Here is a 27,782-nt window from a genome sequence, read left to right as displayed (position 1 = left end):
GATCTCCAGACCAGGCCCAGGGACCCCAAGTGCCCCTAACAGTGCATCCATCACCCAAGCAGCCTTTCTCAACTCTGGATCCTCCACAGAATTAAGCTCCAATGCCTTGAGGTACCCACTGCATGCAATGCACTGACTTGTCTTCACACCCAAGAATGGTTCTGGGCATGTGCCATCCTTGGCAGAGGCAAGTAAAAAGTCACCTAAATCACTTCCTGTGTTCCACAGTGCAGCTTTCTGACTAGGGAAGGCTGCAGAGTTATCTGTGCATCTCCCTGATGGTCTAGGAGCCTCCTGAGGGCAGAGATCATTGTCTTTTTCACTGCTGTTTTCCCAGTACCTAGCCCAGAGCATTCAGCAGGTGCTCAATAAAAGCCACTGAATGAACTGCCACTGTTCATTTCTTCAGCCCAAATGTCCAAGGAGCACCCACTTGGTGCCTTGTCCTTTTTGGAGCCCTATGGAGAAATTAGAGAAAGAGGGGACAGCTTCCTTAAATGCCCAGCACTGAGATCCCAGACTCCACAGCTGACCATGGCCCCACCTGCTCAAGAACCTTCAAGCACTTCCCACTTGCCTTCTTCTGTGTTAGGCACTGGCACTAGATGCCTCTCATGTGCCACCTCATCTCATTCTCCCAGCCCCTGCAAGTTAGTGTCTGTGGGAAGCAGCCTCTGACATGGCCCCAGGGATCCCCCTCATCCACCGCCTGGCAGTCATGCTCTTCTGTAATCCTCTCCCCTTGTGTATGGAGTCGACCTAGCAACTAGCTTCTATCAAACTGAATACAGATGAACTAATGGATGGGCCTCCCAAGGCTGGTTTATGGAAAGCCTTCCGCCTGTGTCTTGCTTACTTTCTCTTGCCTCTCTGGGGCCCCTCCCTCTAGGGAAGCCAGCCCCATGGAGAAGCCCACGGAGGAGGGAGTGGGAACCACCACTCACCATGTATGCTTGGATCCCCCTCCGGGCAAACCTTCAGATGAGCCTGCAGCCCCAGCCAACAACTGGACAGTACCCTCACAAGAGACATTAAGCTGGAGGCACCTAGCTAAACTGTGTCAAGATTCCTGACCCAGAGTAAATGGGAGATAATTACACGGTTGGTTGTTTGTTGTTTTAAGCTACTACCTTTTGGGATAATTAGTTATGTAGCAATAGAGTACCCCTTAGTTCCATTTTCTGGATAAGGAAACAGAGGCTCTGAGTGGTAATAACTTACCCAGGGGCACACAGCTAGTAAGAAGTGGAGCTGGGCTCTGAACTCACATCTGTTCATCCTCTGTGAGCCCCAGCTAGCCAGCTAGCAGGCCAGGTCCCCTCTAGCTGGGGACCTCCACGAACCGTCCATTCCGCCCTGATCAGCTGCTCCATGACCTCTGCGGCCCCCATGCATATGCATGTGGTTTAGGGTTAGGGGCTGTGTCAGCACTTGATCATCTGCCCCAGGGCACCTGACTATGTCAGCGGGAGGTCCTGCTGCTCCCTGGAAGGCCAACTAAAGCTGCAATGACAAGGTAGGTAAAGGAGAGTAGCAGGGAATGGCACCTTCAGAGCCAGGTTCCTCTCCACACGGAGCCTCCTGCTCTCGTTTGCTCTGACATCCCAGTCTCTGTAGGCATCTGCGTGCGCATCTCCAGCAGCCAGATGTGCGTACAGACATATGTGTCTCCCACTCTCCTCACTGCATGGAGAAAACCAGCCCTTCTCCCCCTCCCCTCCCCAGATTTCAGAAGGGGATTCCAGATGGCAACTATTCCGAGTTCAACTCCCTGTCGCTGTCTTCCCGGCACCTCCCCAAAGCCCCCAAGCCAGACCTGAGAGAATGAGGTGGAGCACGGCTCAGTCACAGAAATTCACACAACACACACAGACCATCAGCCCCCGTTGCCCCCCGACACAAGCATACACTCACTCTCGTGTGCACAAGTGTGCATCCACGCATAGCCAGTGAGGGTGCCTAGTGGCAGACACAGTGCCCAGGGAATCCTCTGTCCCGGGGGTCTGCCAGGGCTGGAGGCGGCGGATGCAATCTTGGTCCTTGGAGGCAGCCAGGTGCATATACGTGTGTACACTGAAGAACCCTCGGGGGCCCAGAAAGCCTTCACTTGCAGAGCGCTTACTGCGCACCAGCTGTCTGCCCTTTATGCCTATCACTCACTTCCTCTCTCTGCTACCCTTCAGGGTAAACCTTACCACCCACAACTTATAAAAGTGGACACCAAGACTCAGACAAATAAAGGCAGAGACCCATAGTCACACAGCCAGTCCAATCGGAACAGGACTCAAACTCTCACCAAGAACACCTGCCCACTCCCTCTCCACCCTTGGCTGGCCTGTTGCCCAGCTCAGGGCTCACGTCTTCCATCCTATGTGCCCCCCACCCGCCAGGCCCTTGCAGCTCTAGCTGCCACATGGTCCAGCAGCCCAGGGCCCATACCCCAGGCTCTTCCTTCTTACTCAGTGACCAGGCATCTGCGGGGTGCCCCTGTGCGCCAGACCGGGGCTGGGTGAAGGGAATACAGAAATGGATCAACCTGCCCCTCGCCCCAGAGCCCATGGGCATGAGTAGGATGTGAGTGTGTGTGTCCCATGTATTCACAGACACACCTGCCAGGCTCTGGGGAGCTCACCTTGGAACTAAGCCTCCAGAGCGGCTACCCAAAGACAGGCGGTTCCTTCTGTGCTAATCTCGGATCTCCTAAATCCGAGTGATGGTCTCTATCCTGCTGCCTGAGTGAGAATTAAGGAGCCCAAGGAGAAGCAGGGAGTTAGCTGCGGGAGGGGTAGTGTCTGCTCCTCTCTGAGCCACTAGCTACATGACCTCAGTCAGCCATCTCCCTTTCTGAGCCACAGCATCCCGCTCTGTGAAAGGGACAGTGGGAGCCAATCTCTCAGGTCCCTACGCCCCAGCATCCAGGGTTTGCTGGTCCAGAGACGGACCTGGGGCTGCCATGCATGTCTGGGGACATTTGTACGTGTCATCTGCACAAAGCCCATCAGCAACAGGCCCATCCCTTGCCCTGGGGGGTGGGGGTGAGAGTGGTGAAGGAGGTGGGGAGAGGAGGTGGGGGGGAACGGGAGGGGAGGGAGCCTCCTGGCGTTGCACGGCACCCTCTGTGCTCTCTCCCACCCCGATCCTGCCCTCAAGACAGGGAGCAGCTCTGGAAATCTGCCTGATGAAAGAGATCAAGCATGTAACTGCCGAAACCATTTTCCAAATGAGAATTAATCTCTCCCAAGGGTCCCTTGCCAGGCTGGTCCCAGAGGAGCCTGTCTCCTCACCACCAGCCCCAACGCAAGCACATGTAGACACACACACACACACACCTACTGCAGAAACACCAACATCTACAGAATAACAGAGTCCACAAATGTAGCTGCTCATGCGTGGAAACGCAGACATGAAACACTCAGTCTCTATTGTGACACAGGCAGGTACACACTACCTGGTACATACACACAGGCCTAACATGGATACATGATCTGCAGACACCAGAAACAAACAGCCAGGCCATGTCCACAAACACGCAACTAGATAAATGCACACACAACCCCCCACCGCTCACTGTAACCCAGCAAATCAAACTCTTCAGTTTGAACCAAACCAAACCCCCAATCAGGAACTAGGTAACTAGGTAACTTAGGAGTGAGGCTGGGGGGCTGAGAGCACTCCTGGGAAGGGGCAACCCCCCTGCATCTCCCACTTTCCCCAACTCACCTCCCAGAAGGGGGTGAAGCCAGAGCCACAGGGGCAGCCAGTGCACAGGGGTGGGGATGTGTAGGTACAGTTACAGGTGAGAACAGGTGAGCACATGCATGCAGGGGTCCTGGATAAGGACACAGGCAAACCCCCAACTCCTGTGGCCTATTCATGTTGATGCCAGGCTGAGGCAGGGGTCAGGGCCAGCTTAGCCGGCACCTAGCCCTAGGAGGGTGGTCCTGGCAAGAGGGAGGAGGCCAAGGCCGGGGCTGGGGCGGGGGGGCATTTGACTGGCACTCACCCAGCAGCCCAGCTCCCATGGTAACCAGTGCACCACAGGCTATCCTCCTGGCCCCAGTGGGAGGGGGAGGAAGAGGACCCTGGCCTCAGAATGCCTCTCCAAGCCCTTCTGGCTTCCCGCATGCTAGGTCCTTATTCACACTGTCTCCTGGAATCCTCCCAGTGCTCCTATGAGGCAGCTACTAGGATAAGCCCCATTGACAGATGAGAAAAGCAAGGCTCCAGGTGACACTGCCCTTGCTACGCATCTACTTAGAGCATGAGCTCTTGACGGCCATATGCCATCTTGGGCAGTCTTGGGGTCCTCACTGCCCCCTTAAGCCTGTGCTCCAGGGCAGCCAGAGGGTGGTCTGCTGCGTCCTGAGCCTGTGCTGAAGCCTCTCTGTCCTTCCCAGGCCACAGGCTTGCCCAAGTCTGACTCCAGTGGAAAATGCCAGTTGGTTCCAGCCCCTCTGCCAATAGGCCCCACTGCAGCTAATGAGTCCAGAGAGGAGCCCCCGCCCCTCAGACGGGCAGGGCCAGGCCCGGGTCGGCTCAGTCCGAGTCCCAGGCCAAGGCCCAGGCCACTGGCACTGCCTCTGGCCGCCTCCGGATTAAGTGTCTTCCAGGGCCTTCCATCTGTCACTTAGCCCTCTGGGCTCAGGACAAAATTCATTTCCTTTTAAGAGAGCCAAAGACTTGCTTTTCTCACATCTCCTTTCCTGCCTTTTTCTTTCTTTCTTTTAATTAGAAATTACTCTCTCAAAGTCCAGAGCCTGGAAAAGGGAAGTTACCTGCTTGCCAGGCCCGGCCACGGCTTCCCACTGGCTCCTGCCACCACCCTCCTTCCTCGCGGGCCTCTCCCAGGTCTTCGGTGCCCACTGAACCCAGCAGGTGGAGGCTGCCCCACTTCCTACCGCCCTGTCCGAGGGGGGAGGAGGCACACAGGGGAGTGTGGCAGGGACTCCCCAAGGTCGGCCCACACTGTTCTGGCGCCAGCCAGTCGGCACAGGAACCCCAACTCCTCGAGCCCAGGGATGACAAAACAAGTCCCTGGGAAAGCTTCCTCTTCTGGGTCTGGTACCACATCGGCCATGTTGCTCTCAAGACCACAGCACAGGAGTCAGGCAGGTGAGGGGACAGGAGGGGCACCCAGGAGCCACCCAGGGCTCCTCCCTCCCTTCCACCCCTTCACCCGCCTGCCTGTCCATCTGGGGTCTTTCTGACTATGGACGTGAACCCCAGGGGTCACAAGTTCATTGACCTCCCCAGCAGAGCACACGCTTTGACAGGTCAGGCAATGTGGGGTGTCACTTGCACCCCTGTGTGCTTAGGCACAAGCTGGCACAGGTACACACCCACAGATACCTCCAATGCACACTTGTAAGCACAGACACACACACATTCATGCACACACGCGTGTGCCCACACATCTCTCTATGGCTCCATTACAGAGCACAGCGCTGACCTCCATGGCCCACATCCCAGGACCCACAAACAGGGCCCCCCAGCTGTCTAGCTGTGGTTCTAAGTGAGGGGAGTATGGACGCCCAGGACCTCCCATCCTACCTGGGGGCCAGTCAGCACCCTGGGGAGGTAAGAGGACAAGGAGACTTTATGGGGAGACTCAGCTGTCTGACCTCCTGCCGGCTGCCAAGCAAAGACCCCTCTTCCTGTTTCTCCCAGCCTCCCCTGCCTTCCCCCCACCCCAGTGCCTGTCACCCAAAGGCAGCCCTCTCACAGCCCGGAGCCCACCAAGGAGCGAAGAGGCAGGGGGATGGCCATGCCCTCAGTCCCAGTGCCCTTCGGCCCCAGCCTCCCCAGGTGGTCCCCAGGCTGGGGATGGGCAGAGCCTTGGGTATCAGCTGGCGCCTTACCGTGGAGGGTGCTCCGGGTGATCTGTCCCCCCATCGCGGGCAGCGGGTAGCACGGCCACCTCTGTTTGGCCGGCTGGCCTCGTCACCGAGCCGCCCTGGCGGCCAGCTCCCCTCCTCCCGCCCCCCCTCCTCCTCCTCCGTGGCCAGCAGCAGCCGGCATGGCAGGGCCGAACCCGCCCCTCCCGCGCCCCACGCACTCCCTCCCGCACAGGGCGCCGCCGCCCGCGAGGCTGGCCACACACGCGCGCGCACACACACACACACACACACACACACACGCCCCTCTGGCCCCAGCTCAGGGCGGCGGCCTTCCAGCTCCCACCCACTCCGGAGCCTCCCCCCACCCCCCTGCGCTGGTACAGGCAATGGGATCTGTCATGTTTATTTACATAAGGAGGAGGAGACTGGAGGCTTCCTGAAATAGCAGAGCTCCAGAAAGCACTGGAGATGCCCCAGCCTGAGCAGGCAGACACACGCACGCGTACACATGCACACACGCATATTCCCCAGCACACACCTCATCACCCACACACACAAGCACACAACCTCGCCATTCGCCCAGGTGAGTCATTCACCTGCCGTTACGCCCCTGCTCCATGCAGACATTGGGCAAGTCACCTGGATACCTTGCTGAACAAGACAGACATTGTCTCTGCCCTCAAGGGGCTTAAAATCTGACTAGGGCAATTTCCTACAAAGAGCTGACATCACGCCTCTCTTCTTTCAGGCTCTACTGCAAGTGCTTTACAAGTGTTAATGCCGTTGGTCCTCCCAGACTGAATGATGAGGTCAGTATATGGTTATTATTAATAGGTACCATTATTGTTACCTTACAGATGAGAAAACTGAGGCAAAGACGTTACCTACCTAGGAAGTGACAGGGCTGACGTGCAAACCCAGCAGTCTGGTCCTGGAATCCACCCTTTCACCCCCACATCAAACCATCCCTTCAATCACAGACACACAAAACACACACCCATAGATACGGACTGCCCTACCCATCTACACCACGTCACAGGTGTATGCACAAATATGGGCTCACGAGCACTGGAAAGCATTCACAACTGTGCACACTTAGCCACCTACTGCCCGCCAGTACATACACCTCCCACACACACCTTGCAATGTACACACACAGCGCACCCTCACTCCCGTAGACTCACAAAGTCTCTGGGAAAATCCTGAGATGCAGAACCTGGCACCCCACTGTCCAGGGGAGAGGGAGAGGTGCAGAGAGGGCAGAGGGTGGTGGGAGGGCAGCCCCCCCAGCCCTAGGCAAGCATGCCATCATCCCATAGCAGCATCAAAGCAGTGGCCACTGCGTGTGAGAGCTTAGGGTACAGCAGGTACCGTGTGCACTATTGGATATTTATTCGGGGGCCAGGGGCTTGTCTTACGTCCATTTTACAGAAAAGAACATGGAGGCTCAGAGAGGCTCCAGTGACCTAGCAGGTGAGAGGCAGAGACAGGACTCAAGCAGACAAGCTCCCAGACGGCGCCCATCAGTGGCTCTCCCAGGATAACAGAACAGCTCCCTCCTCCCCGGCTCAGATCTGGGGAAAGATCTGGGTGGGGAGGGAAGGCCTGTGGGCAGAGGGCTGGGGTAGGGGGCTGGAGAAGGAGCTGTGGGAAAGGCAGGGGCTGCCACATATCAGATGGAACTCTGGGCCCTGTGCCCTCAGCTCAGGACCCTGCTGCTGTCATTCTGAGTGGTCTTGGGGAGGGGCATTCAGGCCTGACCTAGGATCACCAGCCAGAGGGCTGGGCAGGCCCAGGCTGGGAGAGCCCATAAGCCCCCCTCCTCCAGACCAGAGGCTGCCTGAGACCCCTCTGGAGAAGCCGCGACACCCAATTCCACACAGGGCTGCTTCTCTCTACAGACACGTGCTTGCTTGTGGCTGTGCACGGCCACGTGTACATGCACACACACGCTCCGTGGCATGGCTCCTCTGGGAGAGGAAGGCTAAGTCAAAATCTGGCCAGAAGGAAATAACCCACTTTTTGTGGGATAAATAATCACAGAAATCACAGGCACAAGGCCTCACTGTGTGCCAGACAGTTCTAAGTACATTACACATATTAACTCATTCAATCTGCACAGCAACCTAAGAGTTCAGTCGCATTCTTATGCCCATTTTACAGATAAGGCAACTGAGGCAAAGAGGCTGCTCTGGAGGCTGTTCCTACAGCAGCAGAGTCAACCCCCCTCAACCAGCCTGCCTTTTAATGCATTGACTAGGCCCTTTCCCACCAACCCCTCCCACTTGGCCAGCCTGGTCATCCCTCCCACCTCCAGAGGTGGGACCACCTCTTCTGGAAAGTCCTGCTAGGGCCCCCGTGCAGACTGAGTCCCATTTCTCAGAGCATGTCTCTCCTCTGAGCCCATGCAATGCCTTTCCTAAGCCCTGGTCTTACTCTAGCCTACACAGAGACAGTCATGGCCTAGCAGGGGCCTTGTCTGCTCACCCTGGCTTCCTGGATGTATCTCAGCAATTCAACATGACCCACATTTACTGAGCACCTACTGTATGCCACACTAAGGCATGCTCGGGGAGGGGGCCATGGCGATCAACAGTAGACAGGCCGTCACAGTCCAGAGGGAAACAGACATTTATCAAGTAGTCTGGTGAGGAAGATACAATCGTAGTCCTAGAAAAGTGTTCTGGACGACAGGAGCAAGGTTCCAGGGGGCTCAGGACAGGCTTTCCTGAACAGCCACAGTGAAGATAAGTAGGCACGCCCCTGTGTTACAGAGGTAGGTGAAGGGAGAGAACGCTCCGGGAAATGAGCATAGCATGTGCAAAGGCCCTGTGGCTAGAGGGAGCCCAGCCCATTTGAGAAGTAAGGTTGGTGTGGCTGGAGCAGAGACAGCAGGAGGAGCTTGGGGAAAAAATTTCTGGTGGCAAACCACAGTGGGCTGGGGACAACCAGGAGGGCCTCAAAGAGCAGGGTGAAAAATCTGGCCTTTTTTTTCCTGAGAGCAACAGGGAACATCTGACAGGTTTTAAGCAGGCAGGCAACAAGGCCAGGCCTGCAATGCTAAAAGGTCACTCTGCCATCTGGTGTGCAGGATGCTTGGGAGGAGGCAGAAGGCACCAGGGAAGGAAGCAGCAGCGTCCACAGGGTCAGGCCTGTCCCTGATTCACCCTCACCCCTTGGGCCTAGCATTGTGGCTGCACAGAGCTGGTTCAGAAAATATCTCACCCATGAAACAGAATTCATGCAATGCTTTGGAGTCAGGAACAGATGGGGACAGGGTGAGCCTTTCAAGTGGGCACAGCCCGCACCCTGGCCACAGGAGGGAGAATGCAGTCGAAAATTGGGACACCGCCCCCCGGGCCTTCGAGGCACCACTGTCTGCGGGGTTTTCCAGCAGACTTCCCTGGGGCCCATTTCCTACAAATCCACTTCCTCAATCTCAATAGGAAGTGACAATGTCCTGTGTCTGGGGTTCACCCTGGTCCCCACCTCCACAGGGCACTGTCCAGCCTTTACAGTTGACATGGCAGCCAGTGCTGCTCCCCTCCTCTGTTTTATTCATTGGGGTATCACATAAAATTTCACTTGGCCAAAGGATTCTGTTACCAAAAGAGAGAACCACTGGCCTACATCACATTTATTCCTCTAGCATTCACTGAATGCCAACAAGGGACCCACCAGTGAGCAAGACCCAGCGACTGCCCTTCTGAAGCCAGGCAGAAGCCACGCTGAGATCAAGGAGTGAGGTTCCTTTGGCTCTGGCTGAATGTTGGCAGTGCTTTTTTCTGTAGCCAGAAAGGATGTGAAAAGGGGCTGTGAATGGGGAATCTACCAGCAAATCTACAGAAGTGACTACAAGTGCCACGAATTAGAGAACACTTCCTGCAAGCCAGGCCCTGGGCTCCTAAGTATTTCACACACATCATTGCACCTAACCCCACACATCCCTGCAGGATTATAATCATCCACATCTTGCAGAATATAAAACAGAGACTCAGAGAGGCTGCACTGACATGGACTTCAACTGGGTTACACCCAAGCCCGAGTTCAAAACCACATCTGCCAGCCATCAAAATTCACGCTCTTTCCAGGACAGGTCAGAGAACAGTGCTTCTCTTGCTTGGGGAAGAGAAGACAAGGAGACAAGACAAGGGGACAGTGACCTTCTCCTTAAGGAATCAGACGCGTTCTGGGTAGAAGCAGAGGCTAGGAATTTTCCAGTAGATGGAAGATGACATCCAGGATGGATCCTAAAAGAAGGCCAGGAGATTGTGGACTCGCATTAGACCGGACTTTCTACCTGCCAACAGGAGAGCCCATCCTGGAAATCTTGCAGAAAGCAGACCCATCTGTGACCTGGGTGGGGGCTGTAGTCCCTCAAAGCCCTGGCAAAGCAGAAACCCTGCCCAGGCTCTAGAAAGAACCCCTCCCCTCCTGGCCAGCCCCCTAGCCAGCACCTTGTGTCACCATCCAGGGAAACTCTGCTCCCACCCCAACCCCGGCTCTCTGAACCCATTCAGCTCCTGAGACCCTCCCCCCAGCAGCCCCCTACCACCCCCACCCCGCCATCAACCTGTCTCCTGGCCCCTTTCCGCCTGCCCCTCTTCCCTCCTGGGTGCTGTCTTGGTCTCCAGTGAGCTCCCCACCTCGGCCCTCTCCCCACCACATCCTTTCTCATCCACATCCCTCAAGACCTGGCACGTCTCGGAGTGTAAAGTCTACAGCAGACCCAGCAACTGCAGAATAAAACCTGCAACCAGTTCCCCGGACAAGAGAAACCAGGGAAATCACAGCCGCCAAGACCTCCAAGCGGGAGGAGCCTCCAGAGTGCATGGGGTCCAGCCACTGCTTTCAATGTAGCAAAGGAAACCTAGTGAATTGCAGACTCTCCTGTGGTTACCCAGTGGGTAGAGGATAAGGAGGATATGAACTCAGGTTTCATGTCTTTTGGCGTTTAATGTGACAAATGTGGCGGTTAAGGACAAGACTGGACAATGACAGGGGATAACTTCTCTTTAGGAGGTGGGCAGAGGGGCCTGGTACAGACAGAGGTCAGGGAGGGGAGGCGGCCCTGCCGGGAGGGGCTGGGAGGCAGACCCTGGTTGCTACAGTGTCTTTTTTATCAATATCAATGGATAATTTGATTGAGCCGATGAGTCACCTGGCATTCGGGGTTTGAGGCTGACCTGCCAGGGCCAGCGCCATGCCCGATTAGATTGCGCCTGCTGCTGGAGAATGGGGAGCAGGGAACCCCTCCCACCCAAAGCTTCCTCCCACACCAAGATGAGAGTGGAGGCTGCTCCCTAGAGTCCGGGAGAGCCAGAGCCAGAGCACACATGGAGATGAGGACAGAGGGGCTCAGGGACAGAGAGCTCAGGCTGTAGCTATAGGGCAACTCAAGCCAGGGAGCCCACAGGGTGTCCTCAGGGGCTGGGACAGGTGCCCCAGCAGTGACAGCTGCCAGCCGCCCAGGATGATGGGAACACAACAGGTGCAGAGGCGGGGGTGGAGACCAAAAGGGAATCTGAGAAAACAGCCTCGAGTTGGGTGCGCCTCCCAGGCCCTGGGCCCAGCACCAAGCAACCCTTTCTCAGACCCCCTGAGACCCAAACACACCTTCTCCTGCTCCTGCTCCCCAGGTCTGGGCCTCAGGGCCATCGTGGCCCACCTGGACAAGACAGAGGGTCCCTCACAGTCCATGCCAGGCAGAAAGAACAGAACAAGGAAGAACAAGGTTTCAATTCCCAGGACAGAGTGTGCCAGACGGAGCGCCCAGAGCCCCCAGCTGGAAGCAAACATTTACCTGTGATAAGATCTATGCCCGGCCAGGAAGGGTGGATGATGCGCCACCCCAGCCGTGTGGAGGCTGGGAGCTCTGGTCTAGAGGTCAGACAGGGAAGCTCCACTGCCGCATGATTTGGCAAGCCCCAGAGCTCTTCCAAGGCCTGGTGCCCGGCTCAACAAGCAATAGTAACTACTGCTGTTGATAGAGTTGTTCAGAGACCCAGGGAGCTCAGGAATCCAGGTAGAACCTGGAGAGGCTAAGATCTCCACCCAATCTCAGAGAGGAGTGACTGAGGATGCAGAACATGAGTTTAGCACTGAGTATATATGTTGCACTAAGGAGAAAAGGGAGGGCCCGCCTCCATAGGTACCAACCTCCAGCAACAGCATCATGTACCATTCACTCATTTACTTAGCACCACTCTGCTTGCCCAGTCACACATGCCTTGCATGCAAATGCCAGCACAGAGGGTTAGGTAAGACTGGGTTCTTCTAATGCACAGATGGCCAACAGGCACATGAAAAGATGCTCATCATCGCTAAGTATTAGAGAAATGCAAATCAAAACCACAATGAGGAGTTCCCATCGTGGCGCAGCAGAAATAAATCTGACTAGGAACCATGAGGTTGCGAGTTTGATCCCTGGCCTTGCTCAGGGAGTTAAGGATCCAGCGTTGCCGTGAGCTGTGGTGTAGGTTGCAGATGTGGCTTGGATCTGGCATTGCTGTGGCTATGGTGCAGGCTGGCAGCTGTAGTTCCGATTAGACCTCTGGCCTGGGAACCTCTGTATGCCATGGGTGCGGCCCTAAAAAAGCAAAAAAAAAAAACCCCCAAAAACTAAAATGAGATCAGAGTTCTCTTGTGGTGCAGCGGGTGAAGGATCCTGTGTTGTCACTGCAGTGGCAAGGATTCCATCCCTGACTCGGGAACTCCTACATGCTCAGGTGCAGGAAAAAAAAAAAAAAAAAAAACTGCAATGAAGTATCACCTCACATCAATCAGAATGGCCATCATCAAAAAGTCTACAAATAATAAATGCTAGAGAGGGCATGAAGAAAAGGGAACTCTTTCACACTGTTGGAGGGAATGTAAATTAGTACATCCACTATGAAAAACAGTATGAAGGTTCCCTGAAAAACTAAAAATAGAGTTGCCATATGATTCAGCAATTCCACTCCTGGGCATATATCCAGACAAAACTGTAATTTGAAAAGATATATGCACCCCTATGTTCACAGCAGCACTATTCACAATAGCCAAGACATGGAAACAACCTAAATGTCCATCAACATATGAATGGATAAAGATGCTGTGGAGATATATATATATATATTATATATATTATTAACATATAATAGGAATATATTATATATAATGGAATATTACTCAGCCATAAAAAATAATGCCATTTGCAGCAACATGGATGGACCTAGAGATTATCATACTAAGCACAGTCAGTCAGAGAGAGGAAGATGAATATTATATACCACTTAGACATGCAATCTAAAACAGGACGCAGGCATTCCTGTCATGTCTCAGCAGAAACAAATCTGACTAGCATCCATGAGGACGCAGGCTCGTTACCTGGCCCCATTCAGTGGGTTAAGGATCCAGCGTTGCCATGAGCTGTTGTGTAGATCGAAGATGCAGCTCAGATCTGGTGTGGCTGTGGCTGTGGCGTAGGCTGGCAGCTACAGGTCCAATTCTACCCCTAGCCTGGAAACCTCCATATGCTTCAGGTGTGGCCCTAAAAAGACCAAAAATAATAAATAAATAAATAAATAAATGGGACGCAAATGAACCTATCTATGAAACAGAATCACAGACATAGAGAACAGATTTGTGGTTGCCAAGGGAGAGGAAAGGAAGGGGAGGGACGAATTGGGAGTTTGAGAATAGCAAATGCAAACTAGTATATATACAGGATGGATAAACAACAGGGTCCTACTATAGCACAGGGAACTATATCAGATATCCTGTGATAAACCACAAAAGAATATGAGAGAGAATACATACATGTAAAACTGAGTCACTTTGCTATACATCAGAAATTAACACAACATTGTAAATCAACTATTCTTCAATAAAATTTATTTTAAAAAGAGTGAGTTCTTCTAAATAAGCAGAATAAACATCATTCTTTGTCATCTGCTTAGTGCTCTATTTTTGTTCAGGTAGAATAAATTTTAAACTCGAAGCCAACCCTGTTCCTTTGATCACAAGTGATAAAATACCAGGTCTGAATACACATGATTTGCCCCCTAAATAATAACCTTGCTGAGGAAGGTGGGGAAGGGCAGACAGTGAGAAGGTGAAGGGGGAGGTGGGGAGACCCAAGGTGACACAGGTGACAGAATACATGCACTGCAGCAAGACAAGAGCCTCGTCCACTGGAGATGCATAAACACACTCGACTGATCCTGCCGGATTATGAGGGAAGCTGGCAGCTGATAGCAGGGTTAAATCCCTCCTCCGCAGGCAGAGACCACCCTCCCCCACTCCATCTCCTCCCCCTCCCCCCACCACACATGCTCCTCCAGGCCTCATGGCTCAGCCAAGGACTCCAGGCACCCACCCTTTTTCTGGTCTCAGCCCCAACCCCTCAAGCCACTCCCAGGCTGTGAGGGGCCTCTGCCCCACCCCCAGCCTCCTTGGCTTCACCCTCCTGCCTTGCTCCTGCTTCCTGCTCCTCAAAGGTCCAGCCTACTAAGGGAAGGCAAAGCCCAGAACCAGCTGCCATGGCCCCCACCTTGATTCCTGTGCTGAGGTTCTGCTCCCTGCTGGGGCATCACACTCCAACGCTCAGGCTCAGCCACAGGGCATTAGTGGGCATAAGAGGGTGATGGCACAGGACGCTAAGGGGCCAGGCTCTTGGGCTGGGGCACTTCCAAAAGGGCCATTGATGGCCAGGCTCCAAGGACCCAACAATACCAAATACTACTCATTGCTACCACTCTCTGCTGCAAAGAGGCTGAGCTGAGAGTCCCAGGGGCTGTTGAAGGGCAGGTGGGCCCGGAAGTCCCGGAACCCCCAGCCCAAAGGAGAGGCCTCTTCTCAGAGCTCTCAGGGGAGCTTCTGCCCCTAAGAGTTCCTTAGTCCCCCTGGCTCTGGCTGCCTTAGTCCCAGGGTGGGTCCTGGGAGCCACCATGGTCTCCCTGGCTCCCCATTACCCATCAGTGGGAGGCCCAGCACCTCCTTCTCCTGCAAAACTTGCACAGAAACTGAAAAAAAAAAAAAGTATCCAGATCTATTAAGAAAATTATATCTGTGGCCAGCCATTGAAATGCCCGCTCTGGGCCCACAGAAAGAAAGGGCAGCCCAAGAACATGGCCCCTAGGTGGGGAAACAGGCTCCGGATACTGTGAATGCTGGCATACTGTGTTCAGGTCACACAGCTAATACATGGCTACACTAGGGTTTGGACACACATGTATCAGATACCAGGGTACAGGTGCCGGCCTCTCTGCCATGTGGCCTCTTGGAATAACAGCCCAGCTCTTCAGAGCTACACACCACTTTCACAAAAATCTTAATGGATGCAAAAGCCCCTAGTAGGTAACACAGGGCAGGTGCTCATCTTTTTTCGACAAATGAGAGAAACAGAAGCTCAGGGAGACAGAAATGAATTGCAAAGCTATAAAGTACTGGAGCCAGGTCCAGAACACAGATCTCAGACTCAAGACTCCAGGTCCTGGGCTTTGTCTACTATGCTGCCCTAGAAAAGCCACCTTCAATGAAATAAACATAGCTTTGGTCAGAGGGGCCCAGGGTGGGGACAGATGCAAATGTAAAACTTGCTCATCCAGGCTTAGCTGGCTCTGGACCTCGGTACCCACAGTCGTTGTCCTATCCCACCTGGATCCCTGACCACCTGCAGACCTCGCCCCCGCCGGGTTCTGGGCCCACTCTCATGCTGGGAGGTGAACGGGGGCTCTGCGTTTGGTGACTAGCGCTTTCCACCACGCACATAAGGGGAAGTGGAGACTAATGCAGAAGGGCACCTGCCATCACAGGGCTGACACACAAACCTGAAAATGCTCTAAAGAGAGAGAGGAAGAGGCAGGTCCTTTCAGGAGCAGGGGGCTCAGACTAGCTCTGAAAACAGGGGCTTCTGTTATCACAGAGCAAACATGAGTGGCTGACCTGAGGTCCAACTGTTGAACTATGCCAGCTCTGGGGCCCACCGTCCAGGGCCATGACCTAGAACACATGGACTTTAGCCATGCTGGCTGAAGAGCCAAGGGTAGGGCATCCAGGCACAGAGGCACCTGTGAGTGCCAGGGTCTATCTAAGGCCTGTCAAGAGAGGCCTGTGGCTTTCATGCCCACGGAACCCACAAATGGCCTCTATTTCCTGCCATACCTCCAGCCCGAGGCCCTTAGCCCAACGCCAGACAATCTCACATCGCATCATCGGTCAGCCCCACAAACAGGGCTTCTTGTCCCTAAGGCCTGGGGACAATCGGGCGTGTGCCTGGCTCAGTGCTGGCTGCTCCTCCCACCAGAGCCAGAGCTCAGGTGTGGCTGGTGGAAGGCATGTGTCAGGACTGGTCTTCTTGCCTAAAGGACAGCCCAAGAAGGGCAGCCACCACAGGGCTAATGCAATGACAGAAAACCCATTTTCCTCCCTGCAGCATTTCCTGCAGCTGCCGCATCTCCCATTTGGCACCTTCATCCATTGTGCCACCTTCCTTTCCTCTCTCTCCAGTACCATATTCAGGCTCCTCCCCTAAGGTGCCACACCCTCCCTCCAGCTGCAGGAGCCTGGGGTCAGACAATCCACCAGCAACCCCAGCAACAGCAACGCACAGGGCAGACTCGCCAGCATCAAAGCTCAGAAAACAAAGCCTCCCCTGGGAACTTGGACTCCTTCAGCCCATGGGAAAACATGACCAAGGCTTAAGGAGGTCTACAGAAGGCTGCTCGGGTTTGAGGAGACTTGGGGAGGGCAGCCTCATTTCGTGTCTGCATAAATTCCTTCCTCCTGGCTGGGGTAAGGGCTCCAGGGAATGGGCAAATGCAGCCCCTGTGCTGGGTCCCACTACGAGGCAAATCGGGAGCACGGATCTCTCCCAGGAGAGCCCCGTCCCCTCTCTAAAGCAATGCCCCACCTCTCACACCTCGACCTCAACCCTACTTAGCCAAACCCACTTCTCCCACCCAGAGAACAGAAGAGAGGCTTTTTTTCAGCACCAGCTAAGGGAAGTGGGCTACACTGGCCTTTGTATGGGGTTTGTTTTTACTAATCCTAATGCCACTTCCACAGCCCACTGCATGACCAGGGACTCCTCTGAGCCTCTCCTCAGTTTTCCCATCTGTAAAATGGAGGCACTGGACTCATGCGTCTTCAGCTCTGAACTAGTAGTTCCCTGAACCAGGGATGTGGGCAGGGTATCATCTGAGGAGAAGCAATCAAGAATTCTCCCCCCACCCCGCCACCCCCACTTTTCACCAAAGTCTGGTGGAAAATCAAGGATGCGCCAGCCTGCTTTAACTTACTGCTTCTCAGTCCCCTTCTGAGGCATGTCCCCAAGGGTCCACGACTTGGTTTACCCCTTGCGTTCTACTCTCCAGGCCACAAGTCTGGTGTCAGCCTGGAATCCCCCATCTGAGCTGTCACTGGGTCCTTCTATAATCCATCCCCTGCTACTCCTTCAACTCAGGCCACCAGCATCATCCTGATCTGGATCATTCTAAGAGCCTTTGGCCTCCCTTCCCCACCTCAGGGCTGCCAGGCTGACCTTTCTGCCTGACTAGTCTGGCTGGGTCACGACCCAGCTCAGAGCCCACGGTGGATGAGCTCAACTCTCCTTTGTGGAGCTCAGGGTCCTCTGTCAACTGGCCCCAGCTCATGTGCCTGACCTCACCTCCTGTGACGTCCCCTAACCCCGAGTGCATACACTCCATGCACTTGAACTACAGGTGTGCATCACACGTCCATGGCTCCCTGAATGCAGTTCCTCTACCTGGAATGCCCCACGTGACACCAGGCACTCAAAAGCACCTACCTCAACTTTATCTTTCAGCATAGAGGACTCCTTCCTCTGAGGTCATCCCAAAGCCCCAGGCAGACTAGGCCTTCCACCTCCAGGACATAGCCATCCCTCTGTGCAGCCCCAGGTCCCCCTCCCATACGGGGAACAACCTGAGAGCAGACAGGTGTTTCAGCTCTGGATCCCCAGCACCTCACATGGTGGACACTGGCTATACTCAAAGTACATTTTATGAAGGAAGCAAGAAAAGGAGAGGGGTTGGAAGAAGGGAGGAAGATAGGCCAGGACTAATGACAAGTGGTCTTTACTGAGCCCTATCTGATCTTTCTCCAGGCCTCACCCCTGAGGCCACCCTCCCAGCCTCAATGCCCCCGGTGGACCCAGTGATATAGGCAACCACTGCCTGACCCATGACCTATCAGCGCCGGGGTGGCCCTCCTCATTTCCTGAGTACTACTGGCTGCACGAGCCAGTGCTCACTTAGGTAGAAACAGCCAAGAAGCCAAGCAGCCAGGTGTGTCCTAGAACACTGAGGAACCAGAGCCTTATCTCACCATCTTCCCTGGAGGCAGCAGGGGGGGTATCCATCAGCCCCTAACCACCCACTGCAGGACTACAAGGAGAAGATGCTGAAAACCACATACCTGGCTCCTTCCCAGCCTCTCCGGGAAGCAGGTGGCAGGGAGTGAGCCCCTCCAGCTCATTTGCATCAACCATTTACAGTGCATTCAAACCCACGCTGTCCAGAAGAAAAAAGCCCACTGCAATTGCCTGTGACTTTCCCGACTGTCCAGAAGAAAAAAGCCCACTGCAATTGCCTGTGACTTTCCCGACTGTCTTCCCTGCTCTTTTATTTTCTACTTTAATGGCAGGAAGCTGTGCTCAGGAGAAATCTCTACCCTGGCTGCTCCTGGCAGCAAAGGAACTGAATTTTCCCTCTAAACTGAAGGAGGGGGAATGAGCAAAATCCCTCAGGTGTTGCTGACTTAGAGTTTGCAAAGTCTACGAGTATCCGTGAGCTCCTTCAGTCTTCTCAGTAACTGCAGGCTATTCTTGCCAGCCCCCAATTTACAGATGAGGAAACTAAGGTTCAAAAAGGTCGACTTGCCCAAGCAACACAAAACTAATGTGTCACTGGCTGACTCCCTGGCATCTATCCTACTCCAAGATGACAGGGGTTCTCCACCCTGACTACACAATTAGCATCACCTAAGGAGGTTATAAACTACAGGCGCCCAGTTCCCCATTCCCGACCCATTAATACTGAAACTCTGAGGGTGAGACCCAGGCATGGGTGGGTCTGAAAGCTCTCCAGGTGGTCCTAAGGTGAAGCCAGGGCTGCAATCTGCTGGTATAAACCAATCACAATGGTTCCATTCTCGTTGCCAATGATGGAGTCAAGTGTGGGCAGGTGACTCACTTCTGGCCAATGAGGCATAATGGGAAATCTGCAAAACTCCTCTGAGAAAGGTTTGCTTGCTCCTCAGGAAGAAGCACAAGAGGGGTTGTTCTCACTTTAGATACTGTGGGAGAGACTCTAGATACCGCTGGGTCTAGCTGTGATTTCTGGGACTGCCATGGCCACATCGCTACCAGCCCAGAAAGAAGACAACCCATGCATGGCAGAGCAGAGAGATGGAAAGCACCTCATCCTCGACCTCACCATAGAGCCCTGACTCCACCAACCCTGAAATCCAACCACCCCTGGGTCTTCCTGGGATCTGAGACAGTCCAGGTCCTCATTTCTTACCTGGACCCACAGCCACAAGACAGCTGCAACCACCTTCCCCATACCCCCACCCCCATCATCCTCTTAGATCATCCACCACAGGAAGCATAACTGACTGGGTGCTCCAGCTGATATCCATCCCAGAGTTTGCTCCAAGGCCATGCTTCCACAGCAGCTCCCAGCCGATGATGGAGGGGAGCAGGGAAAGTAAGGTGGGCCCACTCCCAGGGTATGTGGGACCCCTCTGACCAGTGACCATGGGGCTTGGGCTTGAGAGCTCCCCAAGGACCTTGCCAAACTTTCCTTAGAATTGCACTGCAGCCTAATATGCTCCCCCAAACCTCCCTCCTTACCTCTCTCCTTCACGCAGGCCCACTTGCTTTGAGGTCTGATGGCTCATCCAGTTTCTCCTCACTTCCTACCGACGTGAGGATGCAGGCGGTGCCTCTGATAATTGTTTTAAATTTATTATGGTTGATTTACAATGGTCTGTCAATTCCTCTGATAATTTTAAAAATTATTTTTGCATATTTGCTCCTCGGTTGATGTCTGCTTAATAATACCCTCCTAACAATGGACCTTCACCACCTCATGCCTAGACCACCGTGACAGCCTCCTAAGTGGCCTGCTCACCTCTGAGTCCCCTCCACCCCATTCCCAATCCTTCCTACACAAAGCGTGCTACTGCCCCACTCAAAGACCTTCAATCATTCCTCCTGTCTTGCACCATCACATTTAATTTCCTCTGCCTTTCTCCACAGGCAACTGCTGACTCAGACCTACCCCACCAGTCCATTCTGCTGCGTCACTTATAGGCCTGGAGGGCTTGCCCATGTGGGAGCAATGCTGGCTATTTGCAGGGCAGAAATGATTGACACAGCCCATTCCCAATGAACACCAAAGCTGCCCTAGAGCTGAGTACCAACTCCATTCATTTCCACAGATGTTCTCAATAGCAAAGTCTCCCTCAGACTCCCTGCCTTTTCTTTAGCCCCCAAGGAAACAATTCACCAGAGAAATACCTTTTTCATACAAACAATCCACCAACAAGAAGCAAATCCCTTTAAAGACTGTTACAATAATGGAAATGATTGTTATTCAAAATAGCAATAGGATGAGAAGGATGAAAGAGGTAAAGATGGTTGTGATGAAGAAAACAATAGCAGTGATAAAATATGAACACCAGGGATAAAAAATATTCTAACAGTTTGCACTCAATAATATAAATGCAGTAGAACCGACTTTCCCTTGATCCATCGTATTTTAACCCAATTCCTTTAGAAATTTAAGATAATACAGATATTTAAACACATAAGGTGTTTCCTCTGACACAGGAGTTTGTAGCATGCGGTTCAAGGCTAGTGTGGCAGCTCTGTAGTCATCAGGGACCAGGCCTTTTTTATTAATCATCAGAAAACACCTCCGTTCCACATGACACTTCAAGGTTGCTTCATGGTCCAAGACAGCTGCTGAAGCTCCAGCCACTTTGTCCATATTTCCAGCAGAAAGCAAGAGGAACACAGGAAACCAAAATCAAAGGACTGGAGTTCCCATCATGGCTCAGTGGTTAATGAACCCAAACTTGTATTCATGAGGATGCTAGTTTGACCCCTGCTGGCCTCGCTCAGTGGGTTAAGGATCTGGCACTGCCAGATATGCATGTAGGCTGCAGGTGCAGCTCAGATCCTGCATTGCTATGGCCAGTGTAGGCCAGCAGCTACAGCTCCAATTTGACCCCTAGCCTGGGAACGTCCATGTGCTATGGGTATAGCCCTAAAAAGACAAAAACAAAAAACAAAAGAACAAAATCAAAAGACCTACACCAGCTATCTGCTCCCCTTGAAATGAGCCTTACCCTCCCAACAATTCTAATTTATTCTTATCCTCCCAACAATCCTAGTTTACATTTCATTGATCAGAATGTAGTCATATCATTAAACCAAGCTGCAAGGGAAGCTGGAACAGGTAGTCTTTTCACTGCACACACTGCTGCCCCAAATAAAAACAGGGTCCTTAGCCATAATGATGAGCTCAATTCCCTCTAGAATGCATTATGACTGATGCACATGGACTTCAAAACTGGTGGGGTCTTCCCTGGTGACCCTGTGCACCTGCCACTCCCTCCAGCTGAACTGTATGCTCAATGCAAGAAATTGTGTGGCCCCTGGGCTTGTTTATGACAGGCTGGGATGCCAGGAAGCTATGTAATGTACTTCAATGCTATGTAAAATGATCAAAGTCTCTTTTAAGAGAATGAAAAGACTGGAGTTCCCGTCATGGCTCAGTGGCTAACGAATCCAACTAGGAACCATGAGGATGCGGGTTCGATCCCTGGCCTTGCTCAGTGGGTTAAGGATCTGGTGTTACCGCGAGCTATGGTGTAGCTTGCAGACGCGGCTTGGATCCCGTGTTGCTGTGGCTCTATTGCAGACGCGGCTTGGATCCCATGTTGCTGTGGCTCTAGCATAGGCCAGTGGCTACAGCTCCAATTAGACCCCTAGCCTGGGAACCTCCATATGCCACAAGTGCGGCCCTAGAAAAGACAGAAAGATTGAAAAAAAAAAAAGAAAAAAGAAAGAAAAGAGAGAGAATGAAAAGACAGCCACGGGGGGGACAATTATTACAAAGTACATATCTAATATAGAACCTAGAATATATAAAGAACCCCAAAGCAGACAACATGTTAAAAAATAATAGGCCAATGAGAAAGAAGGAAATCCTGCCATTTGTGACAAGTTGGATGACACTTGAAGGCATTGTGCTAAGTGAAATAAGTCAGAAAGAGAAAGACAAATACCATATGACCTCACATAAGTGTGTAATCTAAAATGGTCAAACTCAGAAAAATAGAGAATAGAGTGGTGGTTACCAGGGGCTAGAGGTAATGGAAGTCGGAAGATGTGGTTCAAAGGGTACAAACTTCCAGTTATAAGATTAACAAGTTTGGGTATTTTATGTTTCATGTATTTTATTACAATTATTTTTAAAATATATACTAAAAAATCCAAGTAAGTTGAATACTTTAAAAGGGTTCTCTAGGAGTTCCCGTCGTGGTACAGTGGTTAACGAATCTGACTAGGAACCATGAGGTGGCGGGTTCGGTCCCCAGCCTTGCTCAGTGGGTTAAGGATCTGGCGCTGCCGTGAGCTGTGGTGTAGGTCGCAGACACGGCTCGGATCCCGTGTTGCTGTGGTTCTGGCGAAGACCAGCGGCTACAGCTCCAATCAGACCCCTAGCCTGGGAACTTCCATATGCCGCAGGAGCGGCCCTAGAAAAAAAAGGCAAAAAGTCAAAAAATAAAAAATAAATAAATAAAAGGGTTCTCTAAAGGCTGGACCCACCTCACCACCCCCCAAAAAAAATGCCATCAAATTATATATAGGCAAGACAACTGGGAGTTCCTATTGTGGTTCAGAGGGTTACAAACCTGACTAGTATCCATGAGGACGTAAGTTTGATTCCTGGCCTCGCTCAGTGGGTTAAGGATCCGGCATTGCTGAGGAAGTGGCTCTGATCCTGTGTTGCTTCGGCTGTGGCGTAGGCTGGCAGCTGCAGCTCCAATTCGACCCCTAGCCTGGGAACTTTCATATGCTGCAGGTGCAGCCCTTACAAAAAAAAAAAAAAAGTGTGAGACAACTGCAAATACTCTCCAAAAATGAAAGCAATCCTGTGTACAATGGCATCAAAAAGAATAAAATACTCAGGGATAAATTTAACCAAGGAGGTTAAAAAGGTAAAAGATCTGTACATTGAAAACTATAAACATTGATGAAAGAAATTAATGAGATGCAAATAAATGGAAAGATATCTAGTGTTCATAAAGTGGAAGAATTAATATTGTAAAATGTCCATACTACGTGAAGCAACCCCTATCAAAATTCTAATGGAATTTTTCCTAAAACCACAAAAGATCCCAAAGAGCCAAAGTAGTCTTGAGGAAGAAGAGCAAAGCTGGAAGCATCACAGTTCCTGATTTTAAACTCAAACAATGCTAAAATAATCAAAACAGTATGGTACTGGAATAAAAGCACAAACATAAACCAATGGAACAGAATAGAAAGCTCACAGATAAAACCAAGCATTTATGACCAACTGATCTCTGAAAAGAGTGCCAAGAACACACATGGAGAAAGGATAGTCTCTTCAATAAAATGGTATTGGGAAAACTGGATATCCGCATGAAGAATTATGAAATTGGAACTCTATCTCACACCATATACAAAGATCATCTCAAAAATGGGTTAAAGACTTAAATGTAAGATCTGAAACTATAAAGCTACTGGAAGAAAATACAGGGGAAAAGCTTGACATTGGTCTTGACAATGTTTTTTGGATGTGATCCAAAAGCTCAGGCAACAAAAGCAAAAATGAACAAGTAGGATTGTATCAAACCAAAAAATTTCTGCACATCAACAGAGTAAAGAGACAACCTACAGCATGGGAGAAAATATTTGCAAGCCACACATCTGATAAGAGGTTAATATCCAAAATATATAAGGAACTCAACTCAGAAACAAAAAAAGTCCGATTTTTGAAAAAATGAGCAAAGGACCTGATTACACACTTTCCCAAAGAAAACATACAAATGGTCAGCAGGTATATGAAAATGTGCTCAACATCACTAATCATCAGGGAATCATCACTAATCATCAGGGAAATGCAAATCAAAACCATCACTTCAGGAGTTCCCGTCGTGGCGCAGTGATTAACGAATCCGACTAGGAACCATGAGGTTGCGGGTTCGGTCCCTGCCCTTGCTCAGTGGGTTAACGATCCGGCGTTGCCGTGAGCTGTGGTGTAGGTTGCAGACGCGGCTCGGATCCCGCGTTGCTGTGGCTCTGGCGTAGGCCGGTGGCTACAGCTCCGATTCAACCCCTAGCCTGGGAACCTCCATATGCCGCGGGAGCGGCCCAAGAAATAGTAACAACAACAACAACAACAAAAAAAAAAGACAAAAGACAAAAAAAAAAAAAAAAAAAAAAAACCATCACTTCACACCTGTTACAAAGGCCACCATCAGGAGTTCCTGTCGTGGCTCAGTGGCAATGAATCTGACTAGCATCCGTGAAGATGCAAGTCTGACTCCTGGCCTCACTTAGTGGGTTAAGGATATGGCATTGCTGTGAGGTTTTGGCATCCTTCTCCCAGACAGCTACACCTCCATCATAACCTGTCTCCCTGCTCCCATCTTGTCCCTGCAAAATCCATCCTCCACGGGGCCGCTAGCTATCCGGAGAGCAAATCTAAAACCTTCATTGGCTCCCACTGCCCAGAGATGCCCCAGGCCTGCGTGGATGTTGGTCCATATATCATCTCCTTTTACTTTTAATGCTGAGTTTAATGTTTCCCTAGACGATGGTTTGCTCTTGGCAATGAGATGACCTTTTGTAAACGAGTGCCTCACTCACTGTGCAGGAGCAGATGTTCACTGTACCTTTATAAACAGCCTTGGGTACCAGCATTACTGCTAAGAGAGCACTGAATGGAATGTTCATAGTAAACAATGCAGGTCTCCCGCCCTCCGTTCCCTGGCCCCCAGGGTTTCTGCTGCACTTTTTTTTTATATCACTCTCTCTCTCTTTCTTTCTTTCTTTTTTTTTTTTTTTTTTTTTTTTTGGTCTTTTTAGGGCCGCACCTGCAGCCTACAGAAGTTCCCAGGCTAGGGGTTGAATCAGAGCTACAGCTGCAGACCTACGCCACAGCCACAGCAACCCCAGATCTGAGTCGCATCTGTGACCCACACCACAGCTCACGGCAATGCCAGATCCTTAACCCACTGAGCGAGGCCAGGGATTGAACTCGTGTCCTCATGGATACTAGTCGGGATCGTTACCGCTGAGCCACAATGGGAAATCCCAAGAAGTTCTTTTTAAAGGAGGTAAATGCAGGGGCTTCCTCTAGAAAGAGTATCTAAACATGCACTTGCTGATTTTCAAGTAAGAACCTGGGAATCAAGCAAAGGAAGCAGGGCCACCAAGAGCCCGAGGCCGGCCTGGTTACGCTGTGCAGCACAGAGGCCAGGGCTGCTCCCCGCTCTGGTTATTGGGTGCTGGTATAGACATGGTGCAAACATGAGGTCACATTATCCTTGCAAAGAGTCTTGCTGCTCCCTCTAGAGCCCTAGGTATTGAAACCTCTGTCCGTAATTAGCAACCCCACTAATAAGAGTCAGAGTCAAGTCTGGAATCCAAGTTCTGCCTCTAAAGTGCATGCTCTTGCAGAGAAATCGTAAAGAGGCTGCACCCTCTCACATGGGAGGGGCCCTGTGCTTAGGGAGGGACAGAAACCTGCCCGGTGAGCTGGTTCCCACAGCCCAGCACAGGTAAGGAATGCTCCCTGACCTCTGTTCATCCAAGGCACACCCTGGGAGATGCACAAAAAAAGGCTGAGTCTCCAGGGCAGGTGGGACATAAGGTCACAGAGTGACGGTGGCAGAGCCAGGAAAAGAACCAGGGCTCCCCGACCCCTCAGCCACTTCCTCTCCTCTCGCCACCCCTTCCTTTCTTCCTGCCTCCTCTTCTCCACGCCCCCTCCCCTCAGCTCACCACCCAGGCCTCTGTGCTTAGCTGCTTCCCCAGACACCTTAGGAGAGTCCCAGCCTGTGTAAGCCACTTCCAGCCAGATTCATCAGCCCGACCCCACCCCACAGCCCCACTCCCAGCAGCTCCGAGGCCCGAGGCACCCTGGCACAGCAGAGAGGTCTGAGAGCCAGAAACCAGGAGCCCTGCCTTCTAGGCCTCCATCTGCTTCGATCTGCTCTGTGGCTCTGGGCAGGTCCCTTCTCCTAGCTGAGCCTCAGTCTCTCCCCTGCAACAGGACAGGATTGAACCATATGACCCCAAACCCTCTCCATCCCTGAGACAATGGGTGTGGCTGGTTACCTGGTGACCTTTGGAGGGGCCCTCAGGCCACACCCTGGGGAGGGGGATGCAGCGAGGCCTCCCCAAACCCCAATGCCTCCCAATGAAAAACAATGAATTTCATTCCAAATAAGGGAACTCGCAGCAAAGTTCCCTGCCACGGCCCAGTTCAGGCTGGTTTATGTTAACTGGACAAGACTAAACAGACCTTCACAGTCTTAGTATTAAGCACTAAAAGTGAAAAAAATGGCTGTTTGTCTCTGGATCCTGGGGTGAGGGAGAGGTCGGTGCTCCCCTAAGGCCCCCCAAGAGGCTCTGCAGACCTGGGGGTGCTGCACTCATGGAGATGGGGGTGTCTGAGGAGGGGCACTGGGGAGGAGCAGCGTTTCAAAGGGCAGCATTGTGAGGCAGGCGCAGGAGAATGGTGCCCAGGGGCCTGGGGCCTGGGGTAGCAGGAGCAGGTGGCCCTTTGTGTCTGCAGAGGTGGATTGTAGAGGGGAACCAGACCATGAGAACGCGGAGAGTGGGAGAGAGAAAGAGAAATGCAGGGGAGGAGTGAGGCAGCAAGGGACACGAAGACCCTGGAAGACTCCTCCTCCCCCCAACCTAGTCTCCCTCCCCACACTGGCTTCCCCTGGGGGGAGGGAAGGGACTCCCTCCCACTTGCTGGATAATACAGCACCTGCTCCCAGCCACCCCACCTGCGTCCTGCCGTGTGGACACCACAAACCTGAGATAAGAATTTAATTATTTACACAACAGAGAAGCCTGAAGCGGAACTGCCCTCCTGTTTCCCCACACAGGCTCCCTCCAGACACACGGGCCTTTCAACCTAACCATGCAGGGCCTGCCCCTCCATCCACTGCCAGAGTCAGCTCCTTATGCAAAGTGCTTAGCCACAGCCGGCTGGCAACCCCCAGTGGCAGGCATCACAGTGCCCATCTTAGAACCACACTCCAGGAGCCACATGTCCTGCCTGAGGTCCTCAATCTGTGGATGGCAGAGGTAGGCTCTGTGGTACCCAGAGCTTCTGAACACATCTTCAGTCTGACAGTCAAGGCCCCTGCACCCACAGGCCACACTGTCATTGGCCAGCCTTGCCTTATTGCTCAGACAGGGGCAGCTCCATCTTCTCTATCCGGTCCCCACCCACCACCCAAGAGATAGCCCTGGGAGCTCCTGTTGTGGCTCAGCGGACATGAATCTGACTAGAAACCATGAGATTGTGGGTTTGATCCCTGACCTCGCTCAGTGAGTTAAGGATTCGGTGTTGCCGTGAACTGCAGTGTGGACCGCAGACATGGCTCAAATCTGGCATGGCTGTGATATAGGCCGGCAGCTACAGCTCCGATTGGACCCCTAGCCTGGGAACCTCCATATGCCATGGCCCTAAAAAGACAAACAAAAAAGTAATAAAAATAAAATAAAAGATATTAACAAGTCAACAGGCCCTGCCAGCAGGTGTGGACAGTGCTAAGAGGGGAACACAGGGCAGCAGTGGGAGAGGACAGAGGCCATCTAACTTCGCCAGAGCGGTCAGGGAAGGCTTCCTGGTAGAAGTGAGTCTAAGCCAGGACCTG

General features: G+C 52.4%; 1 protein-coding gene across 12 annotated transcripts in view; it reads right to left on the bottom strand.

Annotated features, from left to right (window-relative positions):
* Positions 1-27,782, bottom strand: part of NEURL1 (neuralized E3 ubiquitin protein ligase 1) — a 78,564-nt gene that overhangs the window by 29,095 nt on the left and 21,687 nt on the right. For 3 of the 12 annotated variants that reach the window (XM_013983703.3, XM_021072771.2, XM_084995298.1), the window contains exon 1: positions 5,859-6,198. The exons of 6 other annotated variants lie outside the window; for them this stretch is intronic. In XM_013983703.3, coding sequence (XP_013839157.1) covers positions 5,859-5,892 — 34 coding nt within the window. In that variant the 5' untranslated portion in view covers positions 5,893-6,198. Of the gene's footprint in view, positions 1-4,775; positions 5,106-5,858; positions 6,199-19,695; positions 20,129-27,782 lie in introns of those variants that run through there. 3 more of the 12 variants (XM_084995297.1, XM_021072773.2, XM_013983702.3) reach the window with 3 other exon arrangements.

The sequence above is a fragment of the Sus scrofa genome, chromosome 14 (assembly GCF_054392235.1).
Source record: "Sus scrofa isolate SSC_HxYL_T2T_F1_AM1 chromosome 14, Sscrofa_HxYL_maternal_Yorkshire_Landrace_v2.0, whole genome shotgun sequence".
NCBI lineage: Eukaryota > Metazoa > Chordata > Mammalia > Artiodactyla > Suidae > Sus > Sus scrofa.
This window is presented reverse-complemented; position numbering and strand designations above follow the sequence as displayed.